The sequence below is a fragment of the Xiphophorus hellerii genome, chromosome 18, assembly GCF_003331165.1.
Source record: "Xiphophorus hellerii strain 12219 chromosome 18, Xiphophorus_hellerii-4.1, whole genome shotgun sequence".
In the NCBI taxonomy this organism is placed as follows: domain Eukaryota; kingdom Metazoa; phylum Chordata; class Actinopteri; order Cyprinodontiformes; family Poeciliidae; genus Xiphophorus; species Xiphophorus hellerii.
The window spans coordinates 16,809,642-16,833,926 of NC_045689.1; the positions used below are offsets into that span (position 1 = coordinate 16,809,642).

General features: G+C 38.1%; 2 protein-coding genes across 6 annotated transcripts in view; one reads left to right on the forward strand and one right to left on the reverse strand.

Moving 5' to 3' along the window:
- The first annotated feature begins 1,220 nt into the window (after positions 1–1,220).
- On the forward strand, positions 1,221–10,053 carry ccnl1a (cyclin L1a). Its single transcript, XM_032545413.1, has 10 exons — positions 1,221–1,540; positions 1,768–1,842; positions 2,734–2,843; positions 4,542–4,662; positions 4,852–4,916; positions 7,091–7,190; positions 7,317–7,421; positions 7,895–8,145; positions 8,249–8,347; positions 8,469–10,053. The coding sequence occupies exons 1-10, from the start codon at positions 1,298–1,300 to the stop codon at positions 8,914–8,916; spliced, it is 1,617 nt and encodes a 538-aa protein (XP_032401304.1). The 5' UTR covers positions 1,221–1,297; the 3' UTR covers positions 8,917–10,053.
- Positions 10,054–12,426: 2,373 nt separating this feature from the next.
- The window catches only part of veph1 (ventricular zone expressed PH domain-containing 1), a 72,253-nt gene continuing 60,394 nt past the window's right edge, over positions 12,427–24,285 (reverse strand). For 2 of the 5 annotated variants that reach the window (XM_032545411.1, XM_032545412.1), the window contains 4 exons: positions 23,026–23,143; positions 17,824–17,960; positions 14,862–14,915; positions 12,427–14,511 (listed from right to left, as the gene is read on the reverse strand). In XM_032545411.1, coding sequence (XP_032401302.1) covers positions 14,329–14,511; positions 14,862–14,915; positions 17,824–17,960; positions 23,026–23,143 — 492 coding nt within the window. In that variant the 3' untranslated portion in view covers positions 12,427–14,328. Of the gene's footprint in view, positions 14,512–14,861; positions 14,916–17,823; positions 17,961–18,580; positions 19,212–20,289; positions 20,340–23,025; positions 23,144–24,285 lie in introns of those variants that run through there. The other 3 variants (XR_004336572.1, XR_004336571.1, XR_004336573.1) reach the window with 3 other exon arrangements.

Here is a 24,285-nt window from a genome sequence, read left to right on the forward strand (position 1 = left end):
CAGCTGGTTCCAGATTATTTGTGGTTAAAAAAGAAAAAAAAATGCTAAAGGATTCTCAAAACATTTGACCCTTTAAAGGTTTAATAAATAAATTAGATTCTTGTTTTTTTAAGCATACTTCACAAAAGCTAATATATTATCTTTGGTCTATTGCTCTCAGAGATGGATTTATTGCTGCATTTATTATTTAGACTGATATTGTTTGCTAATTCCCCTACAATGTAGGGCATACATTCCTTAAATGTTGGGGTGGGAAAATCCATTATTGACATTAAATATTATACAGCATAGCTGTTTTTAAAACGAACTTGACATTTTATAGATTAAACTCAGTCACCTCAAAATGCTCAGAACGATGTGAACTGCAGTTCTCTAGTGTCTGCTGCCCTCTATCGTCCATTAGTGGGCTATTACTGCTGGAAGTCAGATTTAAATTTGGCAAAAAAAAAAAAAAAAAAAAAAAAGTGAACACCGTGTTCTCTCAAAGAAACTGGACTGCTAACTTTTTTTGTTGTTGTTTTGGCCAAATTCTTAAAATTGAGATCACAATAAATATTTGTATTTGTCTTGCTCGTACATTAAAGCACTTATTTAGAAGCCAAATGTAATAAGTTCTCAGTACAGGTATTTCACACTAAGTGTAATTTAACATTTCCAATTCCTTAATTGATAATGTAATTTAGTTATTTTAAAATATTTTTATTTCCATTCACATTTTTACTTGGCGGACGGATATGTTCCAGCGGCAACTGTGAGAAGTCCGTACTTTCCCGTAAAAGACGTAACAAAAACCATTAAGAAACCATGCGTCGTGAGCAGTTTTAAAAAAACAATATTTCAAATAGAGTGTGTTCTACCTAGAAACCAAAACTGTCAGTAATAATTGTGAAACTTTCAAATCATTCTTAAGAAAATATACGTGATACCTTATTACTTTTTTGTTCAAACAAGGGCGCCTGCCGATTAAGTCTGCATAATTTTATTATATTCAAACCTACGTCATGTAATGACTTCAGTTGTTTCAAATTAGCAGAACTGATGAGGAGAAATGAATTCTAAGACATTGTTAAATGCATTTATTTTTAATTTGATTTTTTGTTTATATTTCGCCACTTTAGTTTAGGAGTAGTTGTGGGTTAGTGACACTTAAGCTTTGAGAAACTATTTTCTTCCATCGCGGATGTGCACAGACGTTTGCGTCGCCACAGGGCGCTGACGTACAGTGCTTTGTCACAGTCTCGCTTCTCAGCCGTGGTGTTTGTCAAGGCTGCGTGAGCCGCTAACAGCCGAGTGTCCGATGAAGATGGCCGCAGGTCCTCTTTCTGTATCTTCTAACGCATCTAACAACGATGGCATTCTCATCGGTGACAAAGTGTACTCGGAAGTGTACCTTACGATAGACAACTCGGTGATCCCGGAGGAAAGGCTATCGCCAACTCCGTCTATGCTCGACGGCCTCGACCTGAACACCGAGACCGACCTCCGTATCCTCGGCTGTGAACTGATTCAGTCGGCGGGTATTCTTCTCCGGTTACCCCAGGTACAAATATATATGTACATTTAAGTCCACTAAGTGGATGTTTTTATGAAAGTTATGTATGTGAAATAAGACATTTTTTTAAAAGGTGCGGCCTAGTTTTTAGCTTGCTAACTTTAGCCTTTTGACGTTGGCGTGGTGGAATTAAAATGGCGGCAGGCCATTGTGCAAGGTTAGGAAGGTTTACATAAGACCTGGTATTAATAACATGGCCTATGTTTTTCTCGCAGGTGGCCATGGCAACGGGACAGGTCCTTTTCCATCGTTTCTTCTACTCCAAATCCTTCGTCAAACACAGTTTCGAGGTAAGTTCATTCAATTAGCTGGGTTCTTCAACCTCCCGAGTTGACAACTGAACGTTATAGTGACGTTCAGCGGCAGCCATATTGTTTAAGGTTTTTGAAATGCACAGCGGAAATATACTTGTAGATGAGGACTGAAAAGCGAATCTGAAAGTTTTAAATAAATGGGCTCAGTTCACATATTTGACGTTAATATTTAGGCTCGTTCTTTTTATATTAATCTGAACTAATAGTTAAAAAGTAAGGTACCGATAGCACACTAGTTACTGCACTACGGCTAAATCTGAGTCAAACATAGCGCCGATTTTAACATATTGAAAATAGAATGGTTAGTGGCCATCATTAAGGCTTCAAAGTTGATTTTCTGACCACATTTTGTTAACATGTTATAACCCATTCAGATATAGAGCCTGTGCTATCTTTCTGGCAGACATTCTGCTTAGTGTTGATACATAGATGTTAAGCACCAACTAGGCATTTAAACTCATTATTCAGAGAATGGACATCAGTTAATTTATATTGTTCTCATTCATGCTGATAAGCACATTGTTAAATCAGGTGAAAGAGTCCAAAATAGGTTTAGTAATACATGATAATGTTACCTATTTATATGTTGGTCAAAGCCATTTATAAACCGCATAAATATCATAAATATTTAGTTGGCATTAGGGGCTGCCAACTAAATATTCTCAATTTCTAATTATGGAATTTGCTCAACTTTGATTGACAAATCAATTATTAAAAGAAAAAATTACCTTAAGTAAATAAGTTAAAACTTACTTCACTTACAATCTGAACATGTTCTGAAGCTGTCTCTGAAACACCTTCACAAGTTGCATCATGAAAGTAGATTTATTTTCCTTCCAATCTTTGTGCTTCATTATTGTCTTTCAGATTGTTGCTATGGCTTGTATCAACTTGGCGTCTAAGATTGAAGAAGCACCACGGCGAATACGAGATGTCATCAATGTTTTTCATCACCTCAGACAGCTAAGAGGCAAAAAGTAAGTATCAGCCAGAAATCTTAACCATTTTTGTAGATTCAGCTTTTTGTTACATGGTCAATATGTTGCACTGCATTTATTTGGTGTAGAATGTCGTCTACACAATTTGTTTTTAATGTGAAAGTGCCCTTCTGTTTATCCATGCACTCTAAACCATCTTAAATCTTTTCAGTTCCAGCCTCACTGGTAGTTTCAAACTGTTATTGTCTACATGTAACATCAGTTTGACCTTTGAAGTTGATAAATGGAAAATGAAAAAATTAAGAACAAAAGTTGAAAAAGAAAAAAAAACACACATTTGGCTTTGTAAAGGATGAGGCATTTGTACTTTGCCTCATTTCTTTATGTCACGATTCTAGTCCTTGGCATTAACTTGGCTTCTTTTTTCCCTTGCAACCAACTAACAGCGACCAGCTACATTTACCAAATCCTGGGTGATGTGGAATGGTACGTAAGATGAAGCAGTCGGCATGACAACCATGATGCGAGGGGGTCTCTGTCGTCCCCCGAGGCCCATCCCGCCCCCACCTGTGGGAGACTACCATGGTCTGAGCCACCGCGGGGCACTGGGATCGGGGATGGCAGGTTGGCCGAAGGTCCTTGGCCCGTGGGGCACCTTGAGGACTCCTGTGGTTCAGTCTTAAGCTTGGGGGTTCTGTCCGTCAAGCTGTGGACCATGGGGTAATGTAGATTTCTTCTCTGACCGCTTCTCACCATGCATTTTTGATTGTCCAAAAAAACAAAAGTTCATTCATCTTCTATAACCCATGGCTTCTACAGAAATATCTCCTTGTTTTTAACTGATCCCTTGGAATCCATGCTAGTCTTTTTTTTTTTTTTGCCTTAAAGTGCATGCAGTTCAATGAATTTAATTATTTTTTTCTTTCCCACTATAATTTCAAATCCTTAAGAGGCAACAGTAATTGAGAGACTCCTAGCTCTACTTTTTAATGCGCATCTTTATTTGGTTTAATAGATTTAAATTTTCTGAATATATTTTGCCTTGCATGTCTGAGTGTAGCATTAGTTTTCTGGGGGTTTTTTTCTCTGTCACATCAAAACGTCCTTATGAAAATATGAAAAGTAGTGTTTGATGGCACGTTGGAGGGGTCTGTTGCTTTACTGATACTTTAAATTTCAGGAGTCATTTTATAGCAATTTTTGTGACATTAGAAATTGAGGAGAGTATATCTGTTTAAATCAGAATACACCAATGTTTCTTTTTACAGTTTTTGCTTAAAATAAGATCTTAGTATGTTTCCATCACTTCTATATCTGTGTTTTAATAAATATAGAACTGATGAATCTATATTTGTTGTCCAATACACATTAGTGAACATTAATTAGCAAGGAGTATTTCTAATAGACTGGTTGGTAGATTTTCTTTTTTTGAGATTCTAGTTCTAGCTTGGAAATGTTTTTCTGCCTTAAAATCACTGATTATAGTTGAAGTTGATATTTCTGTTGAAGCGATGGTTTGGGATGATCATGTCAGGGACAATCCTCCAAGCTTTCACTGGAACCACAAGAGTCCACAAGACCCCAGCTCACTGTTAGGCATGCAAACAGTGTAACTTGTTGCTTAAAGTTGGTTGGCAAGGGGGAAAAAAAGTGCAAGAATTCAAAAGGGCACTTTCTCCTTCATACATTATAGTGAAAGGGGAACCACTGTTTGATTTTGAATTTTTTATGAAATAGGACTCCAAGTCCATTGATACTTGATCAGAACTACATAAATACCAAAAACCAAGTCATCAAAGCGGAACGTCGAATCTTGAAGGAGTTGGGCTTCTGTGTGCATGTCAAGCATCCGCACAAGGTGAGTTTAAAAACAAGATTATTTTTATGCAATGTTGGGGAAATTTGTTTTCATTCAGGTAGACGGCTTCTGTTTTTAATTTTTCACTTATGGTAGATGTAAGAACTGCATTAGACTATTTACATTTTCTCAGTTTTGTGTTTGAGCAGCAGATTGTTCTGTTAACACATAATCTATATGTGATTCCAGATCGTCGTTATGTACCTTCAGTTCCTGGAATGTGAGAAGAACCAGACACTAGTCCAAACGGCCTGGTAAGTTCATGTACAGATCCTTAACCAACTTCCTCACAGCAGCAACATTAGTCAGAACTGTAAGAAGTGCTGGCAGACCTGGGCTTAAGGTGGAGCTGAATTACTTTCAAATGGTTGAAATTTCTGTCGTATTCAGATGCCCCTCATCTGAACAGCCCCACATGCCAGTAAAATTATATTAAAGTCCTCATGTTGAAGAGTTGCACATTTGAACCACTTTCAATGTTAGTTTTGCCCAGGTCTGAGAGTTACACTTCATCACTTCCATTAAATTCTTCCAACTGTTATTTTCTATTTATTCTTATGTGATTTGCTCATTTTGGGAGGTTTAGCAAGTTCTTGTACTGAAAACGTGCTAATTGCCTCACTTTCTAATCTGCCCTTACATGTGAGAGTGTTTATTTCCCAGTGCCCAGGGAACTTGGTTTAACTTTGTCCTTTCTCTCTACTCTTTGATTAAAGGGTAGTCCATGCTGGTAAGTCACATAAAGAACCTCTGAACTCTGCCTCCTCCAACCACATGACCTCAGGAAGCTCCCCCTTTTGGCTGGCTGCCCCTCTCCTGACAGCCAGTCCCAGTGCAAGATTCACTGAAGGGGGCGGGCGGGCCTTTCCCAACAGCCAGCATCGTCTTGTTTTCTCTTGGGTGTCCAAAAGGATTTGTATTTTTTGGTCTTGCTACACAGATTCTCAAGTGTAATAGCTCTCTTTCCAAGTAGTTACAGATAGGTTATCTTGTTCTAGTTTACTTGCATTTAGAAATGAAGTAAACTCAGTCAGAACAGAATTTTGTTTCTATTGGCCACATTACCTGCCTGTTTGTTACATTTACCAGTAGAATACTGTGTCTTGTCCCCCACTGACATGGTGTCCAGACGTGTCTGTTTTACAGGCTGATCCGGTTCTCGGGTTTTGGCTTCAAGGACCCGTCTCATCCTCGCAGCAAACAGAATCGAACGGCCAGGCGTTTTCTGTAGTAGTGCTAAAAGTATTTTCACACTGGTCAGTTTTTAAAGGCAGGTTTGAAGGAAGGAAAGGTTTGACCACTTATGGAAGAGCTAGTTTTATATAACTTAGAAAAAAGAACATCATTTTGATGCTCATAATATAAGAGCTTTACAGTCATATCGACTCGCAATTAGTTGAGGTATAGTTTCTTTGTGGTTTCATTTGGTTAGATTAGGATTACTGAAAGATTTTTCTATCATTTTTCATTAAAAGTTCCCACCTAATTCCATCATTAGTATGCCTAATTCACATTCCAAGCAGTGCAGACTCTTCCATATCCCAAATCATTGTTCTAGACAAACTCTTGGCACATGGTGCATTTTGCAGAGATTTCAAATACATATCCAGTGTATTTCCACAAAGTGAAGTGGATGCCGGCGGTTATCACCTATAGGAGTTCATTTCAGTTCTTTGCTTGAAATCATTCACTGAAGCAAGACATGGTTTTAACAATACACCCTAAATCCACATAAACCAACATGATGGTGAAAAACTTAGTCTCCTCATTTGAGTACATCACAGCGCTTCTGAATCATAAGTTATCCCCCGCATGCCTCCATGCACACACCATGCTTTTTTCTTTCAGATCCAACCATCTGAAAGTGAAACTAGCTTTACTTTTTTTTTTTTCTTCATTGTCTTTGCATGTCTCCCTTCTTAGAGAGCATGTGTTTGTCTCCGTCATCATCAAACACCCTGGAAAGTTCAAATTTCTTGGATGGTCATCAGTCTTGTCTTCATTCTTTCTGTGACATGCAGCAGCTCCACGGATGCCCTGGAGAGAAACGGACAAAGTTAAACGCAACAATAAAGAGATCGTAATTTAATATTGTCAGTTATTTTAAAACTAAAGTAAAAATGTATCTTCTGTGCTCCTGTGTCAGGGTAATTATTTTTATATGGCATCAGTGAGATACAGTTGCATTGTGCAAGTCTGCTGAAATACTTGCATCCAGTCATGCTTGAACTGCAGATTCTAGAGTTTATAAATTTTACAGATTTGTATATATATATATAAAAAATCAGATTATATATTGGCAGTAGAGATAAGTGTTGCAAATTGATATTTAGTACGAAGTTGTTTGGTGCTGCATGATTGGTTGACAGTTTGGTTTTTGTAGCGACGATGCTATGTTTTTGTCTGTGTGTTCTGTTTGTCCCTTTAGGAACTACATGAATGACAGCTTGAGGACAAACGTGTTTGTGAGGTTCCAGCCTGAAACCATCGCCTGTGCCTGTATGTACCTCGCTGCCCGAGCTCTGCAGGTGAGACAACATGCGATCTAAAAGCAGCTCCTTCACCCTGCTTTTACTCCAAACTCCATCACAGACATGATGAATAATTCACAGCTCGGTGCGAAGGTTTATAGAACTGTGCGCATGTTTTCCCAGATTCCCCTGCCAACCAGACCGCATTGGTATCTACTTTTTGGAGCTACTGAAGAGGAGATTAAAGAAATCTGCATTACTACCCTGAAACTGTACACCAGGAAGAAGGTAATTATTGTGAAATGTGTTATGATAATCTGGTGGTTCATTTTGAACTACAAGAACCTTTTAGGATATTGCTGCAAATGTCTCCTTAAATCTGTGTTTATTTAATTGAAATAAAGTTTGACGTATGCTATTACAATACGTGCAGAAAAACCCATGCAGAAACCAAAGCAGTTTAAAGAGACATGGCTACAGATGGCAGAAATCACTGCTCTAAAATCTTGCAGGGTTCCTGTACAAGATTCTTTTATTTAGGCAGTTTTATACTGTCTGAATGCTGTCCATCCATCCCCATTATTCATTCATCCATTTATCCTTTAGTTTTTTTCCCCCTTCATTTTCTCTCCCATCCCCTGAATCCATACCTTTGTGGAAACAGGCCTAAAAAAATCACTAAACATTTCATGATTTATAATGTGAAGAATGCTGCAATTTGACATTGTGGCTTTTAGTAAATTGAACTGTTTCCTTCTTAGCCCAATTATGAACAGCTTGAGAAGGAAGTGGAGCGACGGAAGGTGTTCTTGGCAGAGGCCAAGCTGAAGGCGAAGGGCCTGAACCCAGATGGAACGCCGGCGCTCTCTGGCATAGGCGGCTTCTCTCCGGCCTCCAAGCCTTGCTCCCCCGTGGTGAAGGTGGAGGAGAAATCCCCAAACCCCCAGACTATGAAACCAGTAAAGAAGGAACCCGACAGCCGCACTCAGGTCAACAAGAGTCCACATAATGGGTAAGAAACTTAACAGGTTTATGCCAAGGGTCTTAATATTTCTATGTTTACTTCATTTAGTGATATATTTTTGCTTTTACTGATCAATCTGTTTGCTCTGCAGGCTGAGGAAGGAGGTAAAGATCGGCAGGACCAGTAGGAGTGGAAGTCGTTCCCGTTCAAGAACACGATCACGGTCCAGATCTCCCTCTCATCGCAGACAGTAAGTTTTATTTCGGTCTTCACAACCATTCTTGTTCATGTCCACACATGTAAGTTGTGTTTATTGTATCTGATTAAAAGTTTAACTGTAGATAAGTTCTTATATGTTTTTATGCTTCCAGTTACAACAGCAGACGCAGTCGCTCAGGGACGTACAGCTCTCGGTCACGCTCGCGCTCTCACAGTCGCAGCCCGTTGCCTCATCGACACCCGCCCTCACCCCTTCTCCCTCATCTCAAGTCGAAGTCCAGTCACCACGGCAACAGCGACTCCAAACTCAGCGGGCGTCACAGCAACAGCGGGGGCGGTGGTTCTGGTCACAAGCGGAAGCGCACCCGGTCTCGTTCCCACACTCCAGTCAAAGCGGACAGGGACAGAGAGCGGGAACGGGACAGAGAGAGAGACCGGTCTTTTGATTTCTCTTCAAAGAAACACAAACATGAGCGGGGAAGCGGACATCGCGACCGGAGGGAGAGGTCTCGGTCCTACGAAAGGGACAGGGATCGCAGCCACAAGAGCAAACACCATGGCAGCGGCGGACACTCGGGACACAGCCGCCACCGGCGCTGAGAGACACATGGAGACGAGCCCTGGGGCTGATGGTCACCAATGTTTGACACAAATCAAACGAGTTGGACACATTCTCTTAATTATGGTAATGTTAATTTAATATCCATGTCAGGAAATAGAATATTTGCAAATTGCAAACCCAATAATCGAAAGGTTACTGTTTGTTGCATTAAAATTCTTCAGTGGGAGGGAAACTGTCGCCAAATGATGCAGTTAAACAAGTGTACCGTGACTGGGAGAACATGTCAAATTTGAAGTTTTGAAATATTACATCCTTTAACAAATAAGTCATGTTTCTGCGTTCAGCTTTTTTATTTTTTTTTTTTCATTTGAATTCAACAAAGGTATAAAGAAACCATTGATGACGTTTCTTCTGGTCCGAATTCCCAAAATTCTTAACCTGTCTGGGTCCTAAATGCAGCATCTGCATGGACAGATATCCTGAGTACTTAACTCTGTCAGAGTCAGCCTGTCATGTGGAAAGCCCAGAGTGCAGCAGTGAACTCCAGCATGAAGTGATGATTGTTGGTTGACCTGCTGGAAGGGACTCCATGTAGAGGAGGGCAGCAGCGTGACCTCAGCCTCCGGCCTCTTTATCTGCCTGTGTTTTCCTCTTGTCTCACAAACGAGTGCACCCCTGCCCGACTACCTAACCCTAATCTTGTTTTTAGTTTTATATGTAAAGTTACAAATTTTTGGAGAAAAAAAATAAATTTATTTACAGTGTAAAGCTTTGATATCCACTGACGGAATGTGAACGCTTTGATTTATAGAAGCGACCTGTTCAGTGGAGGGATTGAATGAGTAAATGTAAAGTAAATGTTATTTAGGAAAGATCAATAAGTTTGCACATTGCAGGACTAGTGGGCAGTTTTTTTTTTTTGTTGTTTTTTTTAAAATGTTTTTTTATTGGAAAGATTTGTCTAAAAAAAATACTGGTGACTTTCATTTTTCTTGCTCTTTCCAAGCAGGAAAAGCAGACAATTAAAATATATTTTAGGGTTGTCAGTTTGTTGCACTGGTTTTTAGTGTGCATGTCTTCATGTCCAATTTTTATTCATTAATAAATGAGGAATGCCACTGACCAATGGTCTTTTTGTTGGGTTAGTCCTTAATAAAGAACGGTTATGAACAAATTGACACTGGCAATGTCAATTTTTAAAAAAAATAAAAATCCCTGCATAGTATAAATAAATTTTGGTGATGTAACGTTGTACAATGAGACTAATTTTAAATACAGTTTTGGCTTTGTGAAATGACTAAAGTCATATTATGTTCCACTAATATCGCCCACCAGAGGGCGATGTAGTTTCAGAATAGCTATGTTCTATTTTTCTAATTTTGAAAAGGAAAAGTGACTTTGTTTCCTCATGTTAAGATTATGTACTGCAAATTATATTAGATGATTCTAGTATCTCCAACAGAGTGAAATCTGACTACAAAAAGCTAAAATCAAAATTTACGATGAGTTGCAATTTACCTGTCAGTCTGACCTAAATGTTGACCTGGGAGACATTGACAGCTACGTCAAAATCGATTGATTACCTTAATTCAAAAGTGAAACTTGGTTAATTACAGAGTAATGCATGCAAGGGGTATATTTTTGTATGGTTAATAAAAGCAAAACATTCAGTCAGAGAAAACTTAAAAATTATATAACATCAATAAAAAAAGGATTTTCAACACAGAAATTTTGACATCCTGAAAATGATGTCAGTATGTGCAGTTAGTACTTGGTGGGGCTCCTTTTACATAAGTTACTGCATCAGTGCTGTGGAGCACGGACGTGACAAACCTGTGGCTCTGCTGAGATGTTAACGAAGACCAGATTGCTTTGAGAGTAGTCTTCATCGTTGGATGTTCTGTCTCTCATCCTCCTCTTGACAATACTCCATAGAGTAAAACATGATGTGTTCTCAAATTTCCTGGTAGTAAAAACACACTGCACCAACATCAGCAGATTTTATTGCTACCCAAATCACTGGACCTCAAGCAAAGTCAACATCCTGGATACGTCTGTGTGTGGTGGCTGCTAAAGCACCAACTCCAGCTGCAGTCCAAGCCAATGGGACAGTCCACCAAACCCTTGAATGTGTTTTGGCTTAAAATCTCATTTTTTATAGTTTTTTTTTTTGTGACATTCGAACCTTTAGAGACTCTGATTTTGGGTTTCAATAGCTCTAAGCTCTAATGATCAAAACTTGAAACATATCACTTGTGTAATCAATCACTATGAGTCTCTCCTCTTGAGGTAATTTGACAATTTATCTCCAGTTTAATGAGATATTGTATTTTATGTTTTACTGTGTGGAGAGAAGAAACAAAACCACTGAGCTGCACAAAAAATTGTTAAATGGATGTTTTCAGAAATACAGAAATTTCACAGCAGTGTCTAGAGGACGTCTAATAACAGAAACTAGCAAAGTTTCTGTTATTAGAAACTTTTCTTTCTAATAACAGAGAACTTTTCCATGATATCATCAAGCCTGTTGAGATCAGAATCTCATATTACGCACGTGTCACTGCAGCTATAAAAATGCTCAGTCAAGGAACAAAATGGACATAAATTCATGCATCTCTCCAAATCCACCACAAAAAAAAAAAAAAAGGAGCCAAGAGATTTGTTCAATTTCCCTGAATCTGACATCATGTTAGGCGCTAACATGATGTCAAGTATCTGTCTGGTCGTCTTGTGACTGAAGTAATAATCTATGATTGAGAGTATTCACATAAACACTGATCTTATTCTCAAGGTCAAGCTATACACCAAAGGAAGGGCGACATGTTTCACCGTCAACGTCACGTTTTTGGGCAGAAATGACTAGAATGCACGTCTGACTGCAGTAGAAATATTTAGGGATTACTAATTGCAACACTAGTTTAAAAGAAGGAGATGCTTTTTTATTTTATTTTTTTAAAGAAAAAGATTTATTCCAAATTGCTTGCAGCTGTAAAACGTTTAGTCATACAACCATCAATCACTGCCAGTTGTTCCATGATTTGCTTCTATCTCACTGAGTCATCTGCTTGAGTTGGTCCGTCTTTGCTTTGCTTTTTCTTTACGACAAACCAGTTTGAATGGGAACACAATGGGAGCTTGTTAATCAGACCGACCCACGTTACTCATTTTCCACTGTGCAAACTGCTGCTGTTGGTGTGGGGCAAACCTGAGTGGAGTTTGCACACTTTGACTTCAAAGTTGACTCTGTTCTTAATAATACTGAGTCTAGGATGTGCTCCATGTAAATAATGTTGAATGCAAATCAATTCTCTATTTGGTCATTTTGCTTTAGATTTTGTCTAATCTTCTCAAATATTTTTCAGCATTAGTTTTTTCTTAAAAATCTCTACATTTCTAATTTCATTAGAATACATAACCATCATATTTTTTCCCCGATTTTTATTTCAAGTGCCCAAAAATAAGCCCTTATGAGAAGTCCAATGTCAGAGGCTGAACTGATTCCTTTAGTTTGCTGATTGTACAGATCTACTTACTGCACAAGACAAGGATTACTCCCACAAAACAATACTGTTTTATTGTCAATACAACACATCATTCATTTGTATGCATTCATTTGAATTTAATCGTTATAAAACCAGGAAAAGAACAATAAGACAGAGGAGGAGGCAACATTTCATCTGTCATTCATTGTTTGAGGCCTTAAAAACACATAATAAATACTGACCTTTCATCAAAATCAAATTTAATCAAACATCAAAAAGGAAGAAAAAATATATATGATTCATGTTCCTCAAGGCTGAAGGAAATTATTTGAAACATTCAGATAACCTGTATGAATCATCTTCACAGTGTTTGTTTAAACTACAGCAGTATTCTCATTGAGCTTTATATCATGGAAAGCAGCATCATACATTCTCCAGCATGAGACATAAATGGACTACGTGTGGAACGGACTGACGGATACAAGAGAGAGGCTACAGAAACGTTTTATTTGAAGAACAATATTTTAAGAGTTTTGTGGTCAAATGAAACAAGCAGCTGCCCATGGATTTGGAAACCAGCCCAACATGGTTGACAGAGTGTTCATGCTCCATTGTTCCACTTTTAATTTCAAACATTACTAAATCCATAGACAGAGCAGCTGAACCTTACTTTTAGGGAGCAGAGGTTACCAAAATGGGCTTACCTTGATCTTGACTAAGAATGGTACAGAACGCTGAAGCAGATCTGATCATTTCGGGACAAAGTGTTCATACAAGAGACGACTGCAGGGTTTAAAATTTAGGTGACTAAATTTTATCTGGACAGCAATCTCAACCATAAACATACTAGAATGCCATATTGCACTGACGTGTCCTTTTGAAAGATGTCTCTAACGTTTTAAGCGTCATGCATGCAACAAAATATTTCTTCTATGGAAAGAAAAAAAACTACTAGAACAGCACAACAAGATTGTAAAAAGGAGAAACTTGGACCATTTGTATTTTCCAGCCACTTCTCTTATGAGAAACTTCAAGAACTTCAACAGAAGAAAGATAGGTGATAAAAATGAACTGAAATGAAAATGTGCGATACAGAATTATTTAGGCCATCTAGGCACGCGAAAGTTGCACATAAAAAAAATATATAGGTCACAAAAGACTTTGACATCTTGGAAAAACGAATGTATATTTAAGGTTAAACAAAAGTTAGCTTAAGTCTTTAGCTGACTCCACCGATTTTGTAATTTGTCATTGTTCTTCGTAAGTTAAACGTGTCGACATAAAAAGATGTATAAAATAATCAAATCTAAATCAGCTTCAAAGCAATTTTTTTTTTTTTTACATTGTACCCACTATTTATCTCACAGTAAAATACAGCAAAAATGAGAATTTCTATGTTGTTTTATCTGGGTCATTTATAGATATTAAAAGATTTTGTATTTTGCGTGTGGTCCACTGACGAATGTGTGTAACATACGAGCAGGTCTTGCCCACAGGTTAACAGTAGGTACAGTGCTGTAAAAATGGATCAACACTTCAAGTTTGCAATACATGCAGTCTATTTTTGCTGGTTTCTTATTTTATATACTAAAAATACTGCATAACAAATCTGGGTTAAACAAGTCAATGTTCCATCATCAGCAGGATTGATGTCTACATGTGGAACAGATAGCTAGTCTTTGTTCAAAATAATTTTACAATTTCTGCAGAGAATAGCCTTCCTGCTCTGAGTATCAGAGCTAGCACTGCAGGCCCAAGGAGGGACAGAAACGTTATTGTTTAGGCGATCCACTTCACACCAACCAACTTGGCTCTTCGCCCACTTCCTCAAGTTATCAGTAGTGATTGTTTCTATTTCCTCTCTGGCCATTTGGTTATGCATAAACCAAAAAAAGAAGAAGAACGTGCTCCAACTGAAATGAATACTAATGATTCCCATCAAAGTCAGTGTCTGTGTTGGTTCTGTTCTCACAGGTAGGTGGTCGCCTCTCTGTTCTCCCTCTCTCTGGCCTGAGCCACGGCTACATTGATGCACTGCAGCCACTCCTCAGCGTGTTTCTCATCCTCAGCTTTTAGCACGTATGTCTTGTTGTCTGTGAAGATCTCGAAGGCCCTCGGCAGACCCCGATCCCGGCGCTTCTTAGCTACTACCTATGAAAACAACGGAAGATCAGGTGTGAAGAGAGAAAAGAAAAACATCTCTACGCTCAGCAAAGCAGCTGCTATCGCTTTTGTAATTCGCATCATTTACCTTGACGTAGATTTGTTTGTAGCTTACAAGTATTTTAGGATAAAACACACCTACTTACACTATTAAAGCCTTTATTGGGAATAATTTGGTCCACAAAACGTTAGCAGAAACGTTTTTACAGGTTTACATTAATAAAGAAATCATAGAAACTTGATGAATGTTTTGCAACTTGCTGTACACTGATACAATCAGGGTAAACGTTAGCTAAAGTTGGAGCAGAGAGGATTAAGGAACCTCTGGGATTAATCACCTTGACACTCTGCACCTTGCTCAGCTCTATTGGGATGTCATCCAGCTCATCTTTCTGTAAATAAGACAAAGAGTTCATTACCACTCAATTAGATTAGATTACCTTTTTTCTGTAAAAAACATGTGTGATTTTAGCATCACAATGCCTAATGAAAACCCTTGAATAAAGAAGCACAATGCTGTTTGCAACCATTTTTACCAGTGAAATCCACCTCAGAATGAACCATGTCAAAGAAGAACAACTCCACTTTGTTTTTCTCCAGGGCAGGAAAAGAAAAGTCTGTCTCGCTGACCCCTGATTAGTCCAAATGTGGGTGGTGTAGTGGAGTCAGAACCATGTACTGTTACAGCATCGTTAATTATGCGGCTGCAACCACAGCATGAAGCAAATCCACCGCAGGAGTCCAACCTTTTGCTAAACAACCTTTTGCATTATTTATTTAGTCATCCAATGACGGCCTCTGTTTGGCTTATTGACCGTTCATAAAGGTCAGACATTTCCTGTTTTTGTCTCCATGGTGTTTTTTCTTGTCAACACTTTTCAACAAATTGGTGAGTTCAAAGGTGCATGTATGGACCTTTTCATTTGCAAACCACAAAAAAAAAAAATGTGTGAACTACATTAAAATACCTTCTCCTACCTGGTGTCATATTGTGTCAATAATAAAAACTAATGGCTCCATGTAGCATCAGAAATTGACATTCATGACATCCAAGCTATAGAAATACTGCAAAAAAAGATATGTTTTACAAAGACTGAACAAAAGTACGACTGTCATATTTTACCACAAAAAAAAAAAAAAACATTCCAAAAGGTTGTCTGATACAGATGACAAGACTATAAATCTATACATCTAACTGTATAACTTTATACTCCCGATGACAGTCGTGTTTTTGGCATATTCTGCATATGAGGGAATATAAAGATCCTTTTAGTAATTTTGATATTTGATATTGATGATATTTGGCTCCAGTTCCTGTCTGGTCCTAATTAAAGAGCAAACATAATCTTCACCAGAGCTCCAAATTACAGTGCAAGGATAAATACATCTTTTTGATTAGAAATTAAACTTTGTTTAATAGTATCTGTCTTCAAACATGAGGAAAACTCTGATATGTGTCCAGCTGAACTCCAGGGATTCAATTCAGCACTTTTATTTTTATGCAAAGAGTCAGCAAACATTGCTCTGTATAAGTGTGCAGCTCTTTCTGTTTAGCCAGCCATTAACTACTGAATAATTATTATTTTGTCTTGCAAACTTAATTCTATAATCATTTAACCTTTTAAAAATATATATTTTGTCACATTCCAGCCAAAAATGTGTTTTATTGCGATCTTAAGGTGTTAGACCAACACAACATGGCAAATTACTGCCATAAAGGTTTTCTTTATTTTTTTTACATTTATTTTGCATCTGGTGTGCCTTTGCAGTCAAACCCCATTTAATAAGATACCCCTAAGTGAGATCCAGTATTTAATTCCATAGCGGCATCCACTGAGCTGATGGGTTGGTTTAGAAGAGCATTGATCAAGATGTCTATGATAACTTTGGAGGAGCTGCAGAGATCCATAAATATCTCTCTAATCAGGTGTTTATGGGGGATTATCAACATAGTTTTGTCCAAATGATGTCAGAAAACTAACTGTGCCCTGGACAGAGCATCTGCAGGATGAAACATAGCGACGGTGGCATCCATACTGAGGAAATGCTTTCATTCCTCTAGAGCACAGAATCTGTTTAAAGCTGAGGATGATGATTGGAGGTGAATACGAAGCAATTCTGAAGTTTAACTCGATAGAGACTGAAAAAGATTTGATGTATCTTAGCTACTTCATGAAATCCCAGTAAAATACACTGACATTTATAGTGGTATGAAGTAATAATAATTTTCCAAGGCAAATATATTGGTGTTCGAAGTTGTCATTATCATAAACCTAAATAAGCTGAAAAATCTAATTTCACTTTTTGTAGTAGCTCCCTTTTGCATGGATGTTTAGAAGATTTCACAATTTTGCTGTAATTGGCAAAGAAAGGTCTTCCCTTTTCATTTGAGGAAAAATTATTTCACAACAAACCAACCACCCCCAGAACGCGCTGGCAGAGGCAAGCTGAGCTCCGAGAACAAAGGCATTCAATCCTCTCAACGTGCGGCTGCTGCTGCGAAACAGAATCCATCAACATCTGGACGGCAGCACAAAGACTATTGTTTAATGTGGGAGGTAAAGAGAGAAAAAAAAAGAACATCGGTCCTGTTCCTGCTTATGTTTTACAGATGCTGAATCATGATTTTGAGCCAAACTTGAGTATTTTGACTGTAAACATGCGACACCCATGGGTCACTAATGGCTCCGATGGTGGACTGCATAAACTGAAAACTGGGATGGATATATTGTTAACAAGCCGAGTCAAAAGATTTTATAAGATGAGATTTCATTCTATAGCAAACAATCAGTTCACTGTTGCCAATCAACTATCCTGGTTTTTTGGTGGATCTTTCTGGTCAGGCATGGTAGTTTCTTTTCTTTTTAAATAGAAAACAGCTCATTGTCATTTCCACTTTGCTCTTTCTAATCACCACCACTCCTCATGGGGGATTAGTCACTCAGTCAAGCACAATGTGGTGTATAAATCTAGATCTCCATTTCTGTTTGCGACTTCTGAATAAGGATATCTGATCGAAGTTGAGAAAGGTGTCATTGACTCATGCCTCGGATGTTCCACCCTAAAGTTTCCAAAGTGGGCCAAGGTTTGCTTCAGCCGGATTCACCTCATGCTCCAGAGGGACAACTTAACTTTTCAAGAGGTGGGATTTTTTACTGTTACACAGTTTCATAATAATTCAAATGACATGGAACATGGGGAAATACTGATTGTTTCAACACTGAGATGCAAGAAACAGGAAGAATGTGTGTATATACATATTTATCCTTTTTTGTTTTTACGTTTTCACTGCCTACGTACAGATTTGCCCCGGCGGAAGAGGAGCTGGTTCCCTGCCAAGGTGTAATAGCGGGTCTTCCAGCGCTTGATAAACTTCCAGCGGACCTGTTTCTCCTTCAGCTTCCCTTCGATCAGAGGTTGTCCTTCCTGGTTCACGACTAAAAGGGTCACACAAACACAGACCAAAAGACTTAGGAGAAAATGGGATTCAAAAACAACCCATGTTTTAAAAAAAGAAACATCATTTATTTTCACTTCACTGTTAAAAACTGAAAGCAAACATTAGAGTCTATCAGGAATAAACAGTCAAAGGTCAAGAACTCCCATCAAAAATGTTTTTTTGAGGTGATTTTAAATGGATCCACAATCAAAGCACCAAGGCTTTAATAACAAATAAATGAAGATACTTGCTAAATATCTGCTAAACATGAAGAGTCAAACATTTCAACTCACAATACTTAGAGCACTTTAAAACAGATTGAAAATATGACTGAATATATGAAAAGCGGATAAAAAAAATAAAAAATAAGTTGAACTCTGGGACACACAACACATGACAACCATTACCTAATCTCATTGTTGCAGCAATCAGTTCTCATGACCTTTTCTCTAAACTATCTTAACTTTGGGAGAGTTTTCATCTACATATCTGAGTGATGAAACTAATGGATATTTTTCCATTAAATTCTGATTCAATGAAATCCTAAAAAACTTGTTGAAGGCCAAGATAACTTTATCAATGAACTCCTCCATCCCCAACAAGAATGTAGTAAAGTACCTGTTGCAAGCAACGTCTCCCCTGCTTTGGCGTTCAACGTCTCAGCTCACGTCAGCTGACCAACAGCATGTTTTCACAATATAAGTGAAAGCATTCAGTTATATTTAGCCTCTGATATAATCTACAATCTGCATGCATACTATACATCCACAAGCACACACACTCTACACCGATCATTAATGTACACTTCAAAGATACTCCAGTAGCTTAAAGTCAGTAGTAAATATCATAAATATGATGAAGTTGCAGGAAATGCTGGTTCTGCTGCAGTTTTTATAGTGGAAAGAAGTTCATCTCACCAACTGGTGAAAAAACCAATTCACAGCGCAGACTTCAAGAACTGCTGATCTATAGCAGCTGCTAAATGATCAGTGATGACATTTTTCCGACTTTCCCATCAATCTGATTAAACCATTTGTTTGACATGCCAAATTCCCTTTTGTTCATTTTCTTTTTTTTCTCCCTGATTTGTTGTTTTTGTTTTCTGCAACAATGACTGTGCCCTTTTGTTCAACCTTAGTAAGTGAAGCTGTATCAAAGAACATGCAGATTATTTCTGTTAGAGAGCAGGATGTGCCTTCGGTCTACTTAAGTTTCTGATGATTGAACTTTTGTGCAGCGATCTTGCCAGCTGAAATAAACACAGAAGAGAGGAAAAAATAATAATAATCAGGGGTGATTGCAGAATTGAAGATTAAATGTAGAAAATACGTCAGCTTCGTTTCGTGGGATTAAGCTTATTCATACTTGAAAGTTTCTTCCAATCCTGGAGAGTGTTTAGTATTGATTCTGAAAAACTCAGAGTTAGTTTGTCAATGAAACCTTGGACTCTGAGAAGTTGGCTAGGTCAGACCAGTTTGCTTCCAGGGACTAGTTATTGTGTCTTAACAGGAGACTAAACATTGATTGTGCCAAATTAACCTCCAGCTTTGTAAATACAAATCCACATGTGTGACAGCAAAAATACTAATATATACAACCTGACACTAAATACATTGTTTGTTTTGAAGTTGAAAACAATTAGGCAGAGGCATTTAGTTTATAATGTCATCATTATTCATATGTATATCTATGTATATAAATATTTTAGGTACATTTATTATGCAAAGAGTAATAATTGCAAGATATTATAATACAAACTCAGAAACATGGTTAATAAATAGTGCAGTTGAAGTGCTCTTCATAAACTGAGGAAATTCAAAAAGCTGTTCAATATGCTACATTTTTTCCCTCATGTTTTGCACCAACTATCTGATTTATTTCTGCACTGGAGTCATGACAGATTACACTGAGTACACACAGACACAGACATGTCCACCAAGTGCCACAGATCCAAGCAATTTGCTCATTGGGTTGCTGCTGCTCTAGTTGGTGATAAACATAGCAGGTGTAGAAGTGATCAAGGTCAGAAAAAAATTTCCACACATCAAGAGAAATAAGTCCCGATGAGATCATAGCAGACTGACTGACTTCAATCCAATGTTTGATAGATATTTGAAACTTTTGACTGGTGGTGGCTACATGCTAGTGGAACGGCATGACAATAAAATGAAGTTGGAAGTGGATTTATTTCTGAACTGCTGATACATGTGTATACCAACACCATCAGACACCACAAACCATTAGCTGTATTTTGTACAAAACTGATCTAAGATCAATCAAAAATAATGACTTCATGTTAACAGACATCAGCTTATCTGAGCGCTAACCATTTGCGTAGCATCTGGAACATGTCTCTGTCTTTCACTGGTCCACCCTGCTGAGGAGACAAACCAGGAAGAGCTGAGTGTTTGCTCCTCTTATGCACCAACACAGTTGTTTTGTTAAAGTGGTAAGTTAAGCCGACAGAAATATAATAAAAACACACATTAACAGTTGTAACTGCTTACTTTGTATACAGGAAGAATGACCAACCCCGCTACTTCTAAATGTCTGAACACAACAAACAAAGAACTTAAATAACCCAACCATTTGTTCTGCATCTCAGTCATAAGTCACACAATATCAAAAATCACATTTCAGTTCAGTTGAAACCCTCACAAATCCTCATCTGGACTCTGTGAGGTATTGATGTCAATCTTCAGTGAACTAAAGTAAAATCCTATAACCTTAAGGCAGGGGTGTCCAAACTTTTTGCAAAGAGGGCCAGATTTGATAAAGTCAAGATGCGTGGGGGCCAATAGTTTGTTCGGACATTTTTTAACTACAAAAGTGTCATGCAAATACACACTGTTATAAAACAATTTTCATTGTCACAATTATCTTTATTTTTCAAATGACAAAATAACCAAATATAAGCCACTCAGGCAGATGAGAACAACTCTAAAAACACAAATTCTGCTTTTCTTTCATATCTGGAGAGTCAGATAACATTGAACAAACTGTATGAAATACTTTAAATTTACATGAGTTTAAAAATATCTTTGCCTCAAGAACATTTTAAACAGGAGTTATAAGTAACGCAAAGTTGTCTGTTATTATTAAATCTTAAAACAAGTGAATTTTGCTCTTGTCATTTACAATATCTTTCAGAAAGTAATAGTTTGTATCACATCTACAGGTTCATAACCAAATCTTACTCAAGAGTTTAATAAAAATAAGTGCCATAAACCCAAGTGCATAAATGTTCTTTTGACTTTTCACTGCTGATAGTGACAGACGTTACCGTTCAAAACACTCAGTTTTATGTCCTCAACTCTCAGTGCCACACTGTTACTGCCAGGCAAACATTTGCAAATTCTTGCTTCTTCTCAGGGCAAAATGTTCTCCACCATTTTCATAACACAGTTTTGATAAATGTATCTTCAGTAAAAGGTTTGCCATGTTTAGCTATTAACATTAACATCGTAGCTTGCTTTGGTGGTATTTTCTTTTGACTCAGGCCTAAAGAAATCGCTGTTGTGATGCCAGTGCAGCTTGGAGCTGCTTCAGTTTTTCAGCACGGTCACTCCCTGTTAGCTTGTTGTATGTGTTAGCATGTTTAGTCTGGTAGTGTCTCTTTACGTCAAAATCCTTAAACAAGGCAACCGTCTCATTACAAATTAGACAAGCATAATTGCCTTGATTTTCAGAAAAGAAGTATTGTAATTCCCATCTCTCTTGAAAGCGGCGGCCCTCACCGTAAACTTTCCTCGTTTTCTTTGCAGTGGCCATGGCAGAAATGAGTGGAGAGGGGTTCGCTGCACCGAGGCAGAGACTGATAGTATTAAAGTGGTGCTGCCACCATTTGGTGAAAGGAGGAATTACAGTTTCAAGTTTTATGATTTATTTATTCTGTTTCACAGTGCAGGCGGGCCATAAATAATACTGCGGGCCGTATGAAATCTGACCGCGGGCCGTGATTGGCCCCCGGGCCGGACTTTGGACATGCCTGCCTTAAGGCATCTTGAGTCTACTTTATATGTACATCATGTTCCTTTCTCAGTTTATTACACAAACTGGATTTTTTCTATTTTTACTGGGCTGTAAATATGACAACTTCTGCAGCAATTTATAGGAGAGATCAAGCAGACAGGCTGGAATAGTTATTGCTATCTCCTCAGGCAGTTCCTGTTTTCTGGCTTCTCATTAGCATCCATCAAACATCACAGCAATGTATCTTATAAAGGCTTAAAGCAACTCGTCAGTGACGATCCAGTTCTTTCCCTGAGTATTCCCACCCTCCTCTTTAACAGCATCCATCGTAATAGGCCTTCTTCGTCTTGTTATGTAATTATGTTAAATGATTTAAAGCTCATAATTTACTGTTGTGAGTTTTCTACAGTAAAAACTGATAAAAATCACACAGCCTATCATTTTATTATTATGTCAATCATCTAAACATACTGTGTGCTTTCTGTATCATCTGTGGAGAAACAAGGAGATATTACATGAGTTATGTACAATAGTATATTGAATGCTAATGAGTTTGAAACCAGAATCAAAGATTAAATGCCCTAGATAAACATCTAGGTCAAAGTTTAAAATTACACACATGTGGACTCTACAATATTAATTAATTAGGCTACTTCTGAAGGGAAGGTGTTTCACCTTTTGTTAGGAGTATTAGACTAAAGTAGAGTATTTAAAAAACGTGAAGGCAGAAAGTGCGTACTTTCAGTGACCTTGAACGGCAACAAAATCAACCTGGCTGTCACTCGGTTCAAGTTTCCACAGCAGCTTTGAGAAAAGATTGGTTTCCTTTCAGAAATTTTGAGTGAAAACATCCTACTGAGAAACATCTTTACCCAAGACTGGCGGTGAGATGACAAGAAATGAGAAAGCGCTCTCTCAAAAACCTGTGCTTGATGTAGGGAAGACAGCAGAACATGGTGAGCAAGATAAGGGGAGCAATTTGACTGGCTGAGACATGAACGAGCAAGAACTGCCCGATGAGCGGCCTCAGTTTTTTTTAATTTTTTAAATTTCCATCCTTTCTGCTGGGGTGTGTGTGTGTTTGTGTTCACCTGTGGCCTTCTCAGGGTTGTTACACATGAAGCAAAGCCAGCCCCCCTCCTCTTCGCTGAACCCAAACAGGTCAAAGAAGCGAACCTCCTCTAGCTGGATGTGAAGGTTGTCCAGGTCCTAAAGATGAAAAATGAGAAAACAGGTTTTATATGTTACTTTTATGTGTCTATCACTATTTGGACCAACCAAATTCAGACTTGAAAATAACCAACACCCCCCCCACACACACACACATAAAGGTTTTTCTATTCATCGTCACAAGGACTTTGAATTGACTTCTATTAATTTTTCATTAATTTCTTTAGCCTAACCCTGATCTTTACCCCAAACGTAACTGTTGCCTGTACAGGCCTGACTCTAACCCAGAACAATACTTCTTCTTGTACTCTTCTTATGGTTTTGGGACCCATAAGAAGCAGTAGGTCCTCACAACATAGCGTTTGTTGGAAAAACGGGCCTTACAAGGTGATAAATGTTAAACACACACAGAGAGTAATATGTCTTTTTTGCTATCAGACCTCCCTAAATAACCAATAGAGGTCTAATCGTGGACACAGATAAACCATGTGAGGATAAAACAGGCATCTGTGAAGTCAGAACATGTATGTGCTATTACAGTGAGAGTGACTGAGGACTTTCTGGAAATCAAACTGAGACCAGACTGATCATTTCTCCCAGCAGAAACTCCTGCTGGGAGAAATGATCAGTCACTGCCTGGAAATGCAAAAATATAAAGCCAAATATGAGGGAGTGCAGCAAATGGAACGTTATTGGTGAGTGAGTTACGTCTGGTGAAATTCAGCGTTTTATTTTACTGCACTTCAAGGTCACTGAGTTTATAGCACATTAAAGGTACAGATAAAGGTAATTTTATTTATATAGCACATTTTCAGCAACAAGGCAATACAAAGTGTTTAGGAAATACAAACATTAATAGAACTTATTATCTAAACTTTAACAAAATAACAGAGTCATGTTCTTAAATGACTTGGATTTATTTTGAGGATAAAAATCTGCATTGGGCATCCCTAATTGACTCTTCTACAGTCAAAGTAGCAAATTTACTATCCTACTGATTCTACAGCCGGGCTCTCAAACTGTATTCCTCAACGGCCGACGTCCTCCAGCTTTTTACGTGTCTCTGCTTCAGCACACCTGGCTCCGTTATAAGCTCATGAGAAGAGCTGACTGCATGCTAGTGATGCAATTTCACCACTCAATTCAAGTGTGTAGGCCAAGCGACACATCTAAAAGATGCA